This window comes from Dipodomys ordii, unplaced genomic scaffold, assembly GCF_000151885.1.
Source record: "Dipodomys ordii isolate 6190 unplaced genomic scaffold, Dord_2.0 Scaffold99, whole genome shotgun sequence".
In the NCBI taxonomy this organism is placed as follows: Eukaryota; Metazoa; Chordata; class Mammalia; order Rodentia; family Heteromyidae; genus Dipodomys; species Dipodomys ordii.
In genome coordinates, this window is record NW_012267315.1 from 7,685,456 (window position 1) to 7,702,558 (window position 17,103).

The window sequence follows — 17,103 nt, forward strand, 5'->3', positions numbered from 1 at the left end:
AGAGTCTCACAGACTTTCCTGCCTGGGCTGGCTTTGAACCATGATCCTCAGATCTCAGCCTCCTGAGTAGCTAGGATTACAGGTGTAGGTGTTATTTAAATTGCTTTTTATAAATTGGCTAAATGCATCATAGTTTTAGTCCCTACATTGTTTCATGGATTTAATCCTTTTTTGTTTGGGTGGAGCCTAGAGAATCCAGATATTGATCCTGCCTATAAATGCCATCTGTCCCTTGTCAATGTACAGTGGAGATAAAGCCCTTCTCACACCTTCTTAGAAAGGAGAGATCATTTCCTGTTCTCAGTAAGGTTGCTGGAACCTCTGGGATGCATCCTTTCTGGCACCGGTGTGGAGCTCCAGTGATACTTAAAAACCAAACCTTTAGCCAGGTGCCAGTGGCTCACACCTGTCATCCTAGCTACTCAGGAGGATGAGATCTGAGGCTTGCAGTTTGAAGCCAGCCTGGGCAGCAAAAGTCCTTGAGACTCTTATCTCCAGTAAACCACCAGAAAACTGTGGTGCTGTGGCTTAAGTGGTAGTGTGCTTGCCTTGAGCTGAAGAGGTCAAAGACAGCTCTCAGGCCCAGAATTCAAGCTCGATGACCAAAGAAACAAAAGCTGGAAGTGGCACCGTGACTCAAGTGGTAGAGCAGTAGCTTTGAGCAAAAGAAACTCAGGAACAGTGTGTAGGCTCAGAGTTCAAGCCTCAGGACTGGCAAAAACAAACCAACCACAAAACAAAACAAAAACAAACAAACAAAACTCTGTACTACTACATCACCATCAGCCTAGGGAAGACACTGGCTCTTCTTCCATAGCCCTGTAAGATTCTGTATCTAAGAATTTAAATAATTGGGAATGTCTCTCTGTGACATTTTGATTGTCATTCCTTCAATATTAAACCTATTTGCTTACTTACTGGCCGCTGGCATTTTTTTTAGTGACTACTTTGCTGACCTTTTAAGCAGAAGGCTCAGATTTATTGGTTAATAATTTGTCTGAGTTACTATTGCAGTGCAAATACTAAAAAGGCTTAGAGTGAAGTGTTATCTCCCTTCTCATCTCAGTCCCCACAGTTCCTCTCCCTATCTCAGTCACCCCCAGTTTCTGAGATGTTTTTCTCAGGTGTTCAGTGCCCTTATGCATGAACTGGTGCTTAGGATGAACCCTGTTCCAGTTCCTTCCGCCTAGCAACCTACCTCATTAGTAAAGCTTTCATTCTTCCCAATCCCTTCATAACATTCCATTGTCTGTATGTTCATACTATGGTATATTTAGACTATCCCCTATTGCTGGACACTTAGGTTGTTTCCAGTTATTTCCTCTAAAACACAGTACTGCAAGAAATGTCATAGTATATACTCCATAAGAGCTTGTCCCTCCATCAGAAAAATTTTAAAAGATGGGTTGCTGGGTCAGAAGTAGGAGCATGTTATTTTGTTGGCTATGAATTTAGGTGGGTAAATTAGAACTCTTAATAGTATTCTAAAACATTTTTCTGTCCTCTAGCTTAATCTTCCTGCTAGCCACTCTGTTTGCCCTAAATGTGGGGCCAGCAATCACCTGTCTGCCCAGTTCTGTGGCTCCTGTGGCATTTATGTGAAGTCTAGGATAAGACTCAGCTTGGACAGTGGCCTGGCATTAGTTGCTGGAGAACCTGGCCCTTTCCCTGAGGTGAGCCCTGCACTGTGGTAAGAATTGGTTTCTGGGTTGGAGGGCGGGGCCTCCGCCAAGCCTAGTGGGCAAGCTTGAAGAGCATCAAGCCGCTGAGTGGGCTGCTGAGCAGCCTGGCTCAGGATGCCCTCCACGGGCACCTGGGCATCACTGAGGAGCTGCTGCAGAGCCAGTTCTATCCGGATGTGCCACCTGAGGAGTTCCACCCCTTTCTGGCCAAGGTGAAGGGGATTTTTAAGTCTATTGCATCTGCAGAGAAGGATTTCAACCAGCTTGAGGCATTTTTTTACTGCTCAAACCAAAAAGCAGGGTGGGATCACATCTGACCAAGCTGCTGTCATTTCTAAGTTTTAGAAGAGCCACAAGATGAAAATCCAAGAGAACCTTAAGAACCAGAGCTGTTGGGACAATGGACTTAGAGGCCTGGGCTGGAAAGTTGATGGCAAGTCTCAGACGAGGCACTCAGCACAAATACATACCCCTGTTGCCATAATAAAGCTGGAATTTGGGAAAGGTGGACAGGAATATGAATTTCTTTGTTTGGAATTCAATGAGGTCAAGGTCAACCAAATCCTGAAGAAAGTCTCAGCACACTGATGCAGCCAGCCTAACTGAAGATAGTTGTAGGAAGGAGCTGGAATTGTGGAAATACAGTTATTCATGATCCCTTTCCACTGGCCTTTTAAAAATCTTGTTTGCACAATGGTATTAAATCCTTAAATTGCAAAAAGAAAGAATTGGTTTCTGGGAATAGGATATAATAAGAATCTATGCTCACTACCCTGGGGGCCCATCCAGGGAACAGAGCCAACAGACTTCTACCTTTCACATGGACTTTCAACCAGATAAGTAAACACAATCAATTTAGGTTTTAAACACTTGGATGATTTCTTCAGAATAATCCAACACCTTAAAATAGGCTCCTGTCCAATGTTGCCTAAGTTATAGCAAGCATTGGCAAGGTAATGGACATAGTGCCACTAGGGAGAAATAAACTTCTAATATGTAGGTAAAATGGTCTTCTCTTGATTTTTTTTTTTGGGGGTCCGGTCATGGGGCCTGAACTCTGGGCCTGGGTGCTGTCCCTCAGCTCTTCAGCTCATGGCTAGCACTCTACCATTTGAGCCACAGCGCCACTTCCGGCTTTTTTCGTTTTGCTTATGTGGTGCTGAGGAATTGAACCCAGGGCCTCAGGCATGCAAGGCAAGCGCTCTACCACTGAGCCACCTTCCCAGCCCCTCTCTTGATTTTTTTTTCCTGTAGCTTCCTGGGAACTTTATTCCCTACTCTGTTCTATTTAGACAATTTGCACTAAGTATGTCAGATTGTTTTTGCCATTGACAATATCTGAGCTGTGCCAGGTTCCGATGGCTTGTGCCTGTAATCCTCGCTACTCAGGAGGCTGAGATCTGAGGATCACAGTTCAAAGCCAGCCCGGCAGCAAAGTCCATGAGACTTATCTCCAATAAACCACTAGAAAACCAGAAGTGGCACTGTGGCTCAAGGGGTAGAGCTCTCACCTCGAGCTGAAGAGCTGAGGGACAGCACTCAGGCCCAGAGTTCAAGCCCCATGATGGACAGAAAAAAAAAATCTGAGCTGTGTGTGAGAGAAATCTCACGTGGTCATTTTCACCAGCATTTATAGTCAACCAGTTTCCTGTTAGCTTTGTGAGTTTATCTAAGTCAGAGGTTTCTTCTTATCCCACTATTACAAGATATTGAAGAGTGGTAATTACTCGAGAAAATGCAAGTACTCAGCACTTGGCATACAGTTGTAGAGTCTATGGCTTTCTTTTTTGTTGTTGTTGTTGGTCGTGGGGCTTGAACTCTGGGCCTGGGTGCTGTCCCTCAGCTCTTCAGCTCAAGGCGAGCGCTCTACCACTTGAGCTACAGCGCCACTTCTGGTTTTCTGGTGGTTTATTGGAGATAGGAGTTTCACGGTCTCTCCTGCCCCGGCTAGCTTTGAACCGCGATCCTCAGATCTCAGCCTCCTGAGTAGCTAGGATTACAGGCGTGAGCCACCAGCGCCCAGCGAGTCCATGGCTTTCTTAACCAAGATGAGAATACTTGTGGGACTGCCACCAGCCTTTATGTAAGGCTGTGTCAATGAGACAAAGGTGTTCTTTTCTCAAAACACTTGACTGCCACCTGTTGGAAATTGATTGTAATGTATGAAACTTCTTTGACATTTTCTTCTATAGCCAAATAAGTATACAGATATAATTGCTTACTGTGTAAATAATGCTCCTTAAATGAAATGACATTGTGCAGTATGTAGCTTACACAACCTTATATGTTGACTTTTTTGGTTTCTGTGTTTAGATATGGAGAATGTATCAGAGATATGCCTTTACTAAATGGTCCTAGTGTTGCCTAGGAAAGGAGCATGCTAAGCTATAGGAAGGAGAAGAAGCATGTTAAGCTATGGGAATGAAGCTCATTGAGCTAACAGATACATTTCCCTGATTAAATTTTTTTCTCAGTCATAAGGCTTGAACTTGGGGCCTGGGTGCTTGCTGTCCCTGAGCTCTTCTGCTCAAGGTTAATGTGTCACCATTTTAAGCCACACCACCATTTCTGGTTTTCTGATAGTTAATTGGATATAAGAGTCTCCTGGACTTTCCTATCCAGCCTGGCTTTGAACCACAATGCTCAGGTTTCAGCCTCCTGAGCAGCTATGATTATAGGTGTGAGCCACCAGTGCCCAGCTAAAATTGTTTTCAATGAGTAAGAGGGAACTGGAAGATTAATTCCTTCATATTCTCATTTTAAAATGTTTTCTGCCTTGTTGATAGCCTCGACCTGCCTGGCAATCTCTAAATGTCCCCATATCTCATGATGGGACCAGGAAGAATATGGGCACACAAACTGCTGGCCTGTTCTACCCATCTGGCAAGCTGCTTGCACAGAAGGAACTGGAAATGGCTTCTCACAAACAGAGGCTGGAGAAGATGAATGACCACAAACCCTTCATCACAGCCATCAGCCCAGGAAGAGGTGAGGGGACAGAAAACATCCTTTTTCTGGAAGAGCATCTCATCTTTTCTCTTGAAGTTCCTTGATTTTTTGAAGTAGTTTCCCTGTATGATTAGTAGTGATTTGGACTCAGTGCCCTGCTATTTAGTTCATCAATCAAATTAGAAGGGGTTATTCTGATTAATAATCCATGCATGCATGGATTCCTTCAATTGTGTAAACACATTGTAAGTCTTCATCACTATTGTCATCTGACATTATTACTTTATTTTTAACTAAGCCTTTCACTCAGAAGTAGATGCTTTACAATTTGAGCCACACTGTCCCCCTTTTGCTTTAATTATTTTACAGATGAGTTGACACACATGTTTTACCATACCTAACTTGTTTTTTGAGATGGGATATCCCTAAATTTTCTTCTTTCTTTTTTTTTTTTTTTGTTTTTTGGTCGGTCGTGGGGCCTTAACTCTGGGCTTGGGCACTATCCCTCAGCTCTTCAGCTCAAGGTGAGCGCTCTAGTGCTTGACACAATGCCACCTCCGGTTTTCTAGTGGTTTTATTGGAGATAAGAGTCACACGGGCTTTCCTGCCCAGGCTGGCTTTGAACCATGATCCTAAGACCTCACCTCCCGTGTAGTTAGGATTACAGGCATGAGCCACCAGCACCCGGCATTATACCTAAATTTTCTGTGTGCACTGATCTTGGGGCTTGAACTCAAGGACTAGGCACTATCCCTGAGCTTCTTTTTGCTTAAGGCTAGCACTCTACTACTTGAGCCACAGCTCCACTTCTGGCTTCTTTTTGGTAGTTAAGGGGATAAGCGTCACACAGACGTTCCTTCCCAGGCTGGCTTCAAACTGTGATCCTCAGATCTCATCTTCCTGAGAACTAGGATTACAAGCATGTGCCACCAGCACCCAGCTTGTCTCTAAATTTTTATGTGGGCTGTCCCTGAACCACATCCCTCCTGATCTTTGGCTCCTCAGTAGCTGGAATTACAGAGGTGTGATACCACATCCACCTATTATCACATTTTTATTGGGGTGAAATTTAGATAACATAAAATTACCAATTTACTATTTTAAAATGTACAATTCGATATCCCAAATGTAAACCCCATGCTCTTCGGGTAGCTACTGTCTACATTCCCTCTCTGAGTGCCCAGCAACCACTAATGTACTGTCTGTCCATGGATTTGCTGATTCCAGCTATTTCATACTCTGCAGTTCTTGTGGCTGGCCTCTTAGGATCTTGTCATAGTCTATTTCAAATGGAAAAGTATAGAAGAACGGGACAAATTTCTCGATAATTTGACCTACCAAGATTGAACCAGGATGATAAAAAAAAAAAAAAGCCACTTCAAGGGGGCTGGGAAGGTGGCTCAGTGGTAGAGCGCTTGCCTTGCATGCCTGAGGACCTGGGTTTGATTCCTCAGCACCACATAAGCAAAAAGAAAAAAGCCGGAAGTGACGCTGTGGTTCAAGTGGTAGAGTGCTAGCCTTGAGCTGAAGAGCTGAGGGACAGCGCCCAGGCCCAGTGTTCAGGCCCCATGACCGGACCGCCCAAAAAATAAATAAATAAAAATCCAAGTGGGAGCATAAAAGACCCCAAATAACAAAAATAATCCTGAACTAAAATAGCAAGGCTGGAGGCATTACAATACAGTGCTTCAAATTATACTACAGAGACTACCTAGGAATCAAATTGTACAGCTACAACTAATTTTTTTAATGAACCACAAAATCATACATTGGGGAAAAGACAGCCTCTTCAAAAATGGTACTGGAAAAAATAGATTATCTACATATAGGAAACTGAAATAAGATCCCTGTCATCCTGCATAGAATCAACTCTAAATCAAATATTTAAATAAAAGATATGAAACTCTAGGGGAAACTCTGGAAGATATAGGTCCAGGTCATTATGTTCTGAATAAGACTCAGTTGCCCAGCAAATAAGAGCAAGAATTGACTAACAGGACTATATCAAATCAAAAAGGTTTTGCACATCAAAAGAAACAACTGTTAGGTGCCAATGAAGGCTGAGATCTGAGGATCGCAGTTCAAAGCCAGCCTGGGCAGAAAAGTCCCTGTGAGATGCTTGTCTCCAATTAACCACTCAAAAACTAGAAGTGGATCTGTGACTCCAAGTGGTGGAGTGCCTAAGTTCAAACCCTACAATCAACAGAAAGAAAGACAGAGAGAGAGAGGAAAAGAAAAGAAAAGAAAAAGAGAGAAGGAGGCCAGGCGCCAGTGGCTCATGCCTGTAATCCTAGCTACTCAGGAGGCTGAGAACTGAGGATCACAGTTCAAAGCCAGCCCAGGCAGGAAAGTCTGTGAAACTCTTTTTTTTTTGTCATTGGTCGTGGGTCCTGGGTGCTGTCCCCCAGCTCTTCAGCTCAAGGCTAGTGCTCTACCACTTGAGCCACGGCACCACTTCCAGCTTTTTCTGCTTATGTGGTACTGATGAGTCGAACCCAGGGCCTCCTGAATGCAAGGAAAGCACTGTACCACTGAGCCACTTTCCCAGCCCTGTAAAACTCTTATCTCCAACAAACCACCGGAAAACTGGAAGTGGCTAAAGTGGTAGAGTAACTTGCCTTGAGCAAAAGAAACTCCAGGACATTGCTCAGGTCCTGAGTTCAAATAAATAAATAAATGCTGGTGAAGATGCAGGGAGAAAGGAACTCTCAGAATTCACCTTTCATGAGGATGCAAACTAGTGGAAGCACTATGAAAATCAGCAGAGAGGTTCATAAAAGAAACTGAAAAGAAACCTATTTTATATGACTTTGTCTTCATGTGTGACAATCAAAAGATATTCTTTTGAAATTTTGTAATATGCCATGAACAATCATCTGTTTTCTGAAGCCAGCAAGGGAATGAAATTTATTCATGTACCACTGATGTTCATAGGGAAAATGATCATGATGAAAATAACTTGGGCTGGGAAGGTACTCAGTGGTATAGTGCTTGCCTTGCATGCATGAAGCCCTGGGTTCGATTCCTAAGCACCACATAAGCAGAAAAAAGCCGGAAGTGGTGCTATGGCTCAAGTGGTAGAGTGCTAGCCTTGAGCTGAAGAGCTAAGGACAGAGCCCAAGCCCAGAGTTCAGGCCCCATGACCAGCCAAAAAAAAATTCACTGAGAATGTATATTCCACATGTCCTTAGTCTCAGAAGAAATATCCATATAGCTGGATTTCTCTATTTTTTTTTTTTAGGATACTGGAGGAAACAGTTGGATCACATCTCTGCTCACCTCAGATCTTACGCTCAGAACAACCCTGAATTCCGGGCCTTGATCGCTGAACCCAGGATGGGAAAGGTGGGTAAGATGAAATTTCTCCTTTAGAATGTCCTTGGTAATCAGGCTTCCTTCAAGGTTTTGCCTTAAACTATCACAGTGCCTCATTTTCAAGAACTTCTCACAATTTCCTTTAATAAACGATATTGGGATTTAAAAAATACTAATAAGCTAATCCACAGGTCTGCAAACTATGACATGTGGAATAAATATGGCTTGTTACTCAATTTTAAAATAAAGCTTTATTGGATCAGACTTACATGCATTCTTTTACATGTTATCTGTGGCTACTTTATGCTACAATGCAATGTTAAGTATTCATAATACAGAATTTATGGCTCTTAGGACCTAAAATTATTGTAACATTTCACAAAAACATTTCCTGCCCCCTGTTTTAATCTAATTTTTTCTGCTACTTACAGAGAAATCTTCTCAACTGTGAATTATTTTAATCACCAGGGCTCTATACTGCATCCCCCCAACCAACACAGTACCTTTTCCAAGGTGATCACATCCAATCATATGGTTTAACTAAAGTGTGCCTCTTGAAGCAAGTATAAATTTGGATCTTGCTTTCTTCCTTTAATCAAAGGGTACAGTCTAAAAATCTGTGCCCTTTAAAGTATTTATTTATAATTAATGCAATTATTGATATACCAGGATTTAGATCTACCATTTTACTCTCTGTTTTCTACTCATATCTCGTTTTTGTACTTCAGTTTTTCTTTCATTAAATTATTTTGTGTTCAAACATATCTGATTGAACTTAAATTTGACACCTTGAAATTTCTAGATCATTGCTCAAGGCAGTAAGCCTAGAGTCCCACACCCACAGTTAAGATTTCCTTTTGAAATTCCTTTAAAAGCTCATCTCTGCTACTGTCCATGAGGATGGCTGTGAAGTTAGCATCAGGCTGAATTATATTCAAGTCTCTAACAAGGTAAGTAAACCTTTAGAATTAATATTAACTTTTTGAATTAGTATATCGTAGCATATAATTTATAGGAATGCTTCTGTGTAATCTATAGAAAAGAAGTTCTAAATATTGATGGTAGGCAACAATTTCATAAAATCACATAAATACTTGAGTTTAATCTCAGAGAAGTCAGCTTTTAGATATAGAAAGATATAGTTAAGAGCAGGAATTATCACCAGTGCGAAGTCGTGTCGTTGTCTGGCTTATTCATACTCATTTAAGTCTTGTGACATATCTTTATATAACTGACTTGGAGCAAGAATGACATATATACACGTTTGACCATTTGCTTTTTAAACTAAGCTTTGTAACCAAGACTCCTTTTATATAAGGACTAGGGCATTACCCCAGAGCCATAAATGCATTAATAGATATTAACTGACCCATATCAGTAGCCTTGGACAAGTCAGAATAGGCAAAAGGATAATTACTGGACTGAAAAAACAGGAAAGGAAGGCAAAGAAAAGGAGAGAACTAACATTTATTATGTCCCTTTGAAGTACACATAGTATTTCAACTTTCTAAGTGAGGAAATACGTTCAGAGAAGTAACTTGCTTCTTCCAAGGACACTAAACTAGTAAGTGACAGAATCAGGAATCAACCAGCAGCCTTAAGCCTCCCATCATACTTCCACAGTCCCCAAGATGCTTAAGGCATTTCTATGGGGGAAGGACACATTTACTTTTAACCCTGACTGGTAAAAAAAAAAGGCTGTTGGGATGTATTGAAATAGTCCCTGTGTGAGAACAGGGGTCTGATGAGAGGAGATAGTGATGGAGAACAGGTAGGTCCCACTGAGGTTGATTAAGAGGCAAAAATGGATGACAGCCTGGGAGGGAAAGTGAGGAAGGGTATAGAAGGATGTCTTGGCTTTACACAGGCTCAACTCTCTGGGTAAAGGGAGCAAGCGCTAACAAATAGAAGCAGGTTAGCAAGGTAGATCATTCTTTCTGTCGGGACACAGAAGCCTCCTCATTCCTGGTACCTGAATTTTTGCATTGGCCAGAACCTGTATCTGAACAAAGCTGTGGATCTCAGCGACCACTTTCTGAGCGGTGTTGCTGAGGGCGGTAATGGGCTGTACGGCAGCAGGTCCAGCCTGGGTGAGTCATTCTTTCCTGGGGACATTACAACAATGACCAGGAGCACAGTGTTTTGGCAAGTATGGCAGGGACTCACATAAAAATTTACAGCCCCATCACAAAGATTACTGTTATGTTTCAGCCATTTTATTTATCTTCCTTTTCTGAAATCACAGTGAGACTTTTGAAGTCCTTCATAGGGTTTGGAGATTCATTTTTTGGAGGTAGGGTGAGGGGTATATATTATTTTCAGCTCCCAAACTGAAGTCTCTTCTATTTCTTTCCCTTCTACTCATCCTCTGTTTCCTAGACAGGGGGGGTAGGGTGGCTTCAGGGGTCACTCTTGCCAGGTTTACTGAGATGGAAATTTGTATACAATCCATTTTATCTTTCTGACTTTTGAGGGGCATGACAGTAGAAGTGGCATCTTACATGAAGGGAGTGGAGAGGGGGTGGTCATTTTGGTCTACAACTCTTTGTCGTTTCAGTGAGTGACTACAGCCAGTGTACATCAGACACCTCGGAAAGGGTCAAGCGGATGAGGAATCCCAAGACCAAGAAATTTCACAAAAGGAAAGAACAGCTTGTAGTATGTATATTTCTTAGTCTCTATAGTTCTGTTATTTTAATGTTTATTTTGACACTTTTGAACAGAATACTTCATTAACACTTCCTTATTTCCTGCTCTTTGAAAAATAACAGCATAGGGCTGGGAATGTGGTCTAGTAGTAGAGTGCTTGCCTACCATGCCTGAAGCCCTAGGCTTGATTCCACAGTACCACATACACGGAAAAGGGGGAGTGTTGCCATGGTTCAAGTGGTAGAGTGGTAGCCTTGAGGAAGAGGAGCTCAGGGACAGTGCCAAGGCCCTGAGTTCAAGCCCCAGGATTGGCACCAAAAAAAAAAAAAGAGTAAAACCAATGCATGACATGGGAACCCAACGTGAGTATGTGGGTTGAAGTCCATGTGTAGGCTAGTTTGTGAGACTAGTTTCCCTGGAGCTATTGGGAAGGGGATGGGAGAAAGTGTTAGGGTCTCCTGTAAGGTCAGTGAAGAAGGTCCTTTCTCTAATTGGGAAGATGTTGGGAATGTGATGTGCTTTTGTGTATTTCAGTCCTTAGTGGGACCATCTTTCCTCCCCTGCCCTCCACTGTCTTTCCTCCCTTGCCCTCCACACCCACCCCTCTTTCTGTTGTGGAGATCTGAGCTGTGCCCTTCTCCTAGTAGAAGTATTTATTGGACAAATCAGGTGCATTCAAGAAAGCAGTTGTCACAGTTTAAGAGTGCAATCTTCTGCCATTTTCATATGAGATAGAAGGGGAGAGGAAACAGCTATGTCAGCTCCTAACAATAACATACACCTGGGCTCAATCTGCAGCCAACATCTGCTTTCCTTACTAATTAACTTTCAGCTTCTGCAGGGCTCCACTTGAAACCACATAGACCTGTTTGTGCAGCTGGAATTGCTTTCCTTTTCCTGTCAGATTTTGTCTACTATCATCTTACTGGAATTCCTCAAAATGATAGGGACTCTGTCAGGGTTTCTTATGGCTAGCATTTTTTTTATTAATAAGTTTTTTATTGTGAAAATACCATACAGAGGGATTACAATTACATGAGCAAGGTAAGGAATACATTTTTTTTTGGGTTCGGTCGTGGGCCTGAACTCTGGGCCTGGGCACTGTCCCTCAGCTCTTCAGCTCAAGGCTAGCACTCTACCACTTGAGTCACAGCACCACTTCCGGCTTTTTTCTTTTTGCTTATTTGGTGCTGAGAAATCGAACCCAGGGCCTCATGCATGTAAGGCAAGCGCTCTACCACTGAGCCACCTTCCCAGCCTAGGAATACATTTCTGTTTTTTTTTATTTTTTTAGTTGGTCATGGGGCTTGAACTCTGGGCTTGGGCACTGTCCCTCAGCTCTTCAGCTCAAGGCGAGCACTCTACCACTTGAGCCACAGCGCCACTTCCATGGAATACATTTCTTATCCAGCATTGTTGCCTCCTCCTTTGTTTCCCCTTACCATCCCTGCCCTCCCATTCCCCCCCCCATTTTTTTTAGTTTGTTTAATTCCAAAGGGAACTCTGGAGAAAAAGACTGATCGACTATAGTATCCTCAACTTTGCTTTTTTTTTTCTTTCTTTTTTCTTTTATTGCCGGTCCTAGGGCTTGAACTCTAGGCCTGGGCTCTGTCCCTGGGCTTCTTTTACTCAATGCTAGCACTCTACCACTTGAGCCACAGCACCACTTCTGGCTTTTTCTGAGTAGTTTATTGGAGATAAGCATCTCATGGACTTCTCTACCCAGACTGGCGTTGAACCGTGATCCTCAGATCTCAGCCTCCTGAGTAGCTAGGATTACAGATGTGAACCACTGGTTCCACTTTGCCTTTTGATTGGCTCTTTTTGGCTGCACCACAGAATCCAGCTGTGATTAGCAATAAGCCCCAAAGCCTGAGCCTAGCCCCACATGGAGATGGGCACATGTGGTGCCATTTCTCCATCCTTGCTTCCCCCAGACTCTTGAACTTCCTCAACAATGCACTCATTGGCCGCCTCGCTTACACTGAAATTTCTCCAAAGACAGGACTTTGTTTTGGTTTTCCCAATATATGCTTTGCATGTAGTCAACCCTGGTCATTTGGACAAAGACTTCAAAATTCTTTAAAATCCAGTTGCTTATGATTCCTTGTACTCTCCACCTCCCCATTTGAAATATTGAAATGAGTGTTAGAGAAGTATTAGAGTTATCCAAACTTAACAGTCTACAACTTCAGAGATTCTACCCTCCTCTGTAAGTGACCTGATGTCCCACTGCTGTATACCTCTACTCTCTCATCTGCTTTTAAGGGCTAAGTATGAGAAACACAGTAACACCCATTCATTAATACAGTGTTAACTTTTGAGCACACATATCCCAAACATGTTTCTAAGTGTTTGAAAAAAAAGTGAAAAATGACCAAGTCTCTCATGCCTCTTAAGGCTAATATTCTAGTGCATTTTTCCTTAAGGACTAGAATTTAGTATAAACATAAATATCTCTCCAGATACCCCCTGAGGGTTTATTGATTAGAGAACCCTGCTCGAAAGTACTCAGCAGAGAGATGGGGGTGGAGAGGTGAAGGTGACAGCCTGGGCCCAGCATCTTCTGAAAGGCTTAGAGTCCCAGGGAGAAGTGTTTGTTTTTGTTCTTTGTTTTATTTGCCTGAACCTTAATTTGCTTGCTCAGATGGCACTCTACCACAGGAGACATATCTCTAGCTCAGCTTTTTTTTTTTGCTGGTCATTTTGGAGATGGAGTCTCACAAACTCTCCAGGGTGGCTTTGAACCCTGATCCTCCATATCTCAGCTTGCCAAATAGCTAGAACTATAGGCATGAGCTACTACTACCAGACAAGACGTGGGTTTTATTTCCACTTCACATACAAGATGACCACCCATAATCATCCATGGGACCTAGACAGAAATATGTATTGGCTTATTTCCTTCAGTCTTCTTCATATATAAAATGCATTTTATAGCATTTTGAAAATATTAAAGATTCTTCTGATTTCTGATGATACATGAAAGCTGTGTTTTTTTTCTAAACAATTAATTCACCCATTTCCCTGATGGTTTTATATAAAGTTGAAGAGTTTATAAACCATGCAGAGTAGCTGGAAGCTGTGGTGCATCCCCATAACACTTGGGAGGCTAAGGCAGGACCACAAGGCGAGCCTGGGCAACCTAGCAAGACTCTGTCTCAAAAAATTATTTTAAAGAAAAGCTGCAGTGTAATTCGGTGATAGAGCACCTGTCATGTGTGTGTGTGTGTGTGTGTGTGTGACTCTGGGCTCAATTGCCTACTACTGTGCACACACACACACACACACACACACAAAGAAAAAAATAAATTCATCTGGCTGCTTTTCTTCTAATAAAAGTAGTGTGGAGTTTCTTTGCTTTTGTGAGGTTTCTCATTGCACTTCTGCCCTTAATAATACAAATTAATGTCAGTGCAGTGTCCTTAATATTAGATAAAAATGTTTACGCTACTGGTTGTTAAAAACTATGTATGTGTGTACACACACAGTCTCTCTCTCTTACACACACACATACACTCACACTCAGATTCCCCCATCCATGTGGCTTGAACTCAACTGGGAATGTTACTGCTAAGCTCGAAAAGGGAGCATTGCTTGAGTGTGAGGCCTGGGACGCAAATAGTACAGATACTCAGAGGGAGTGGGAATGACCACATTGTGTAATCCTGCAGCCTGAAAACAGACTCCTGCTGGAGGAAGTTGGCCCTACAGGAGAAGGAAGAGTCTCTGTGCTTGAACAGCTGCTAGATGAAGTGAGTGTGACTTCTCTACCTAGTTCAGCCTGTCATTCTACCTGGTGCCTGTGGATTGACCTGCTTGAGAATAATTGGCTATTCAAAAGCTTTAGACTCACTATTGCTAGTTTTTACAACAATGATAATAGGCAAATGCATATGAGCCCAAGTAACATGCATGAGACCGGACAGAACTCCTGGTCCATGACCCCATTTGACCTTCAGCCTGTTTTCCAAACCAAGCCTGATGGAAGTCTTCCCAGCTATGTCCAAATTGGGTCTTGAGGTCAACTTTAGTTCCACTATTTCTTTAACAAAACACCTGTTATACTTAGTAGGATGGCAGTGAGAAAACGCTGAGTTCAGGATTTTGTAGTGTGTTTGTTTCTCCCTTTCCATGTCCCACAGGGAGCAGACCCCAACTGCAGTGATAACGAAGGCCGGCCCGCTATTACTGTGGCTGTTGTGAATAAGCACCATGAAGCCATTCCAGTTCTCGCTCAGAGAGGAGCAGACATCGACCAGCAGTGGGGACCGTAAGTGAAACGCTAACAGGTCCACTCGCTATCCTGTCATAAGCAGATAAAGCTCTAGGGTCTGTTGCAACAGAATCAATCAGCACCCACACCCTGTTCAGTAAGAACCACTTAGAGCCACTTAAATCTATTTGAACCTAAGTAAGAGGATTAAAGACACGTTTGCCAGGACAGGGTAAAACAGAATTTTAAGAATGGTCTGTTGAGTTGCCTAATTTCATCTTTTATAAATGGTGATATAAGGCCAACAAATCACTAAGACATGGAGTATCCAGCAGTCTTTTTCTTTTTCTTTTTTTTTGAGGTCCGGTCATGGGGCCTGAACTCTGGGCTAGGCGCTGTCCCTCAGCTCTTCAGCTCAAGGCTAGCGCTCTACCACTTGAGCCACAGTGCCACTTCCGGATTTTTTTTTCTTTTTGCTTATGTGGTGCTGAGGAATCGAACCCAGGGCCTCAGGCATGCAAGGCAAACGCTCTACCACTGAGCCAACTTCCCAGCCCTCCAGCAGTCTTTTTCATCTGAACTGTGCAGATCAATCCTAAGGGAAGAGAGGCTCCAGTATATTCCCATGGAAACACACTCATGATGTTAGTGCAGAAAGACAACATTACACAGCTGTCTGGATGCTGACACCAGCTTGAAGGGGCTAGGCCACCCTGAGTTCACTACATGAACCCTTGACATGGAACAGATTATGGGTTTTGTTTGGTCTTTCTCCAATACTGTGTTTACTTACCAAATAGGCTTTTTAAGTAGCTAAAATTATGTGCACCGTAAAGCTTAAAACCATTAGGTAGGATTTGATGCTGAGAGTTTTGCACAGTGAAAAGATTCTTTCTTGTTAACTTTTGGGAAATGTAAAGCTATCTCATTAACTGGACAATTCAGGTTGCTTTAATTAAGAGGATTAGCCTTCCATAACTGAGTGGAGAGGTTCACAGACATTTTTACCTGAGATGTATGTGGCTTTCAGTCCTGGAGGCAACACCTTTCCTTCAGTTTGTTCATTCCATTGACATTCTCATTTTACAAGTGGGTACTGAGTTCCTAGTATATGGTAGTCCGCTAGTCCATTCTACTTGCTAGACTCACAGTGGTGAGCTCCCAGTTTAGTGGAGGAGACAGTAAAGAAGGAAAGAAATGAATAAGTAATTTCAGAAACTACATGCTACAGAGAAAAATAAAGCCTGGGTAAGGACATGAAATGATGATCTGGATTCAAAGTTAACCCAGGTAGGAAAATTCATGAGACTAATCTCCAGATAATCACCCCAAAGCTGGAAGTAGAGTTGTAGCTCAAAGTGGTAGGGTACTAGCTTTGTGGGGAAAAAGAAGCTCAGGGATAGCACACAGGCTCTGAGTTCAAGCCCCAGGACTGGCACCGAAAATAAAGAGCTTCATGCCTGAAGAATGATCCATATAGACAATATCCAAGAGACCTGATCCAAAGTTGACATTGTACTCTTGGGTTTGTCTTCAGATTGCATAAATCTTTCACCTTTTACAAAGTTGACACTGTGTCCAATTTATTTCAAACCTTTTTCAGGAAATTTGCTAAAATAGTGTTTATTAGCATTTGTTAAATGAAGTCCAAAATAGATTCTTACCGGGTTCTCATATTATTTTTAAAAAAAAGAAAGAAAGAAAGGTAGATGCTGGTGGCTCAAGCCTCTAATCTTAGCTGCTCAGGAGGCTGAGATCTGAGGATCACAGTTCAAAGCCAGCCCAGGCAAGGAAAGTTCTTGAAACTCTTATCTCCAATTAACCACCAGAAAACCAGAAGTGGCACTGTGGCTCAAGAGGTAGAGTGGTAGTCTTGAGCTGAAGAGCTGAGAGACAGTGCCCAAGCCCAGAGTACAAGCCCCATGACCAACCGAAAAAACTGATTTCAAATGCCTCATGCCTATAATCCTAGCTACTTAGGAGGCTGAGATCTGAAGAGCTCAGGGACAGCACCCAGGCCCAGAGTTCAAGCCCCACAACTGACAAAAAAAAAAAAAAAGATTGGACCAGGCACTGGTGGCTCATGCCTGCAATCTTAACCACACAGGAGACTAAGGTGTAAGGATAAAGGTTTGAGATTTGAAGCCAGTCTAGGCAGGAAAGTCCCAGAGATTCTTTTTTTTTATTATTGTGGAAATACTGTACAGATGGGTTACAATTACATGGGCAAGATAATGAGTACATTTCTTATCAAGCATTGTAGCCTGCTGCTTTGTTTCCCCTTCCCATCCC

At 42.6% G+C, this 17,103-nt stretch overlaps 1 protein-coding gene and 1 pseudogene across 1 annotated transcript in view; both read left to right on the forward strand.

Annotated features, from left to right (window-relative positions):
- Nucleotides 1–17,103, forward strand: part of Dzank1 (double zinc ribbon and ankyrin repeat domains 1) — an 81,998-nt gene that overhangs the window by 43,600 nt on the left and 21,295 nt on the right. The window contains 9 exon segments of the mRNA XM_013027048.1: nucleotides 235–346; nucleotides 1,509–1,673; nucleotides 4,469–4,670; nucleotides 7,873–7,976; nucleotides 8,822–8,896; nucleotides 9,940–10,036; nucleotides 10,504–10,604; nucleotides 14,270–14,350; nucleotides 14,741–14,868. Of these exon segments, the coding sequence (XP_012882502.1) occupies nucleotides 235–346; nucleotides 1,509–1,673; nucleotides 4,469–4,670; nucleotides 7,873–7,976; nucleotides 8,822–8,896; nucleotides 9,940–10,036; nucleotides 10,504–10,604; nucleotides 14,270–14,350; nucleotides 14,741–14,868 (1,065 nt within the window).
- On the forward strand, nucleotides 1,745–2,270 carry LOC105993689 (annotated as a pseudogene).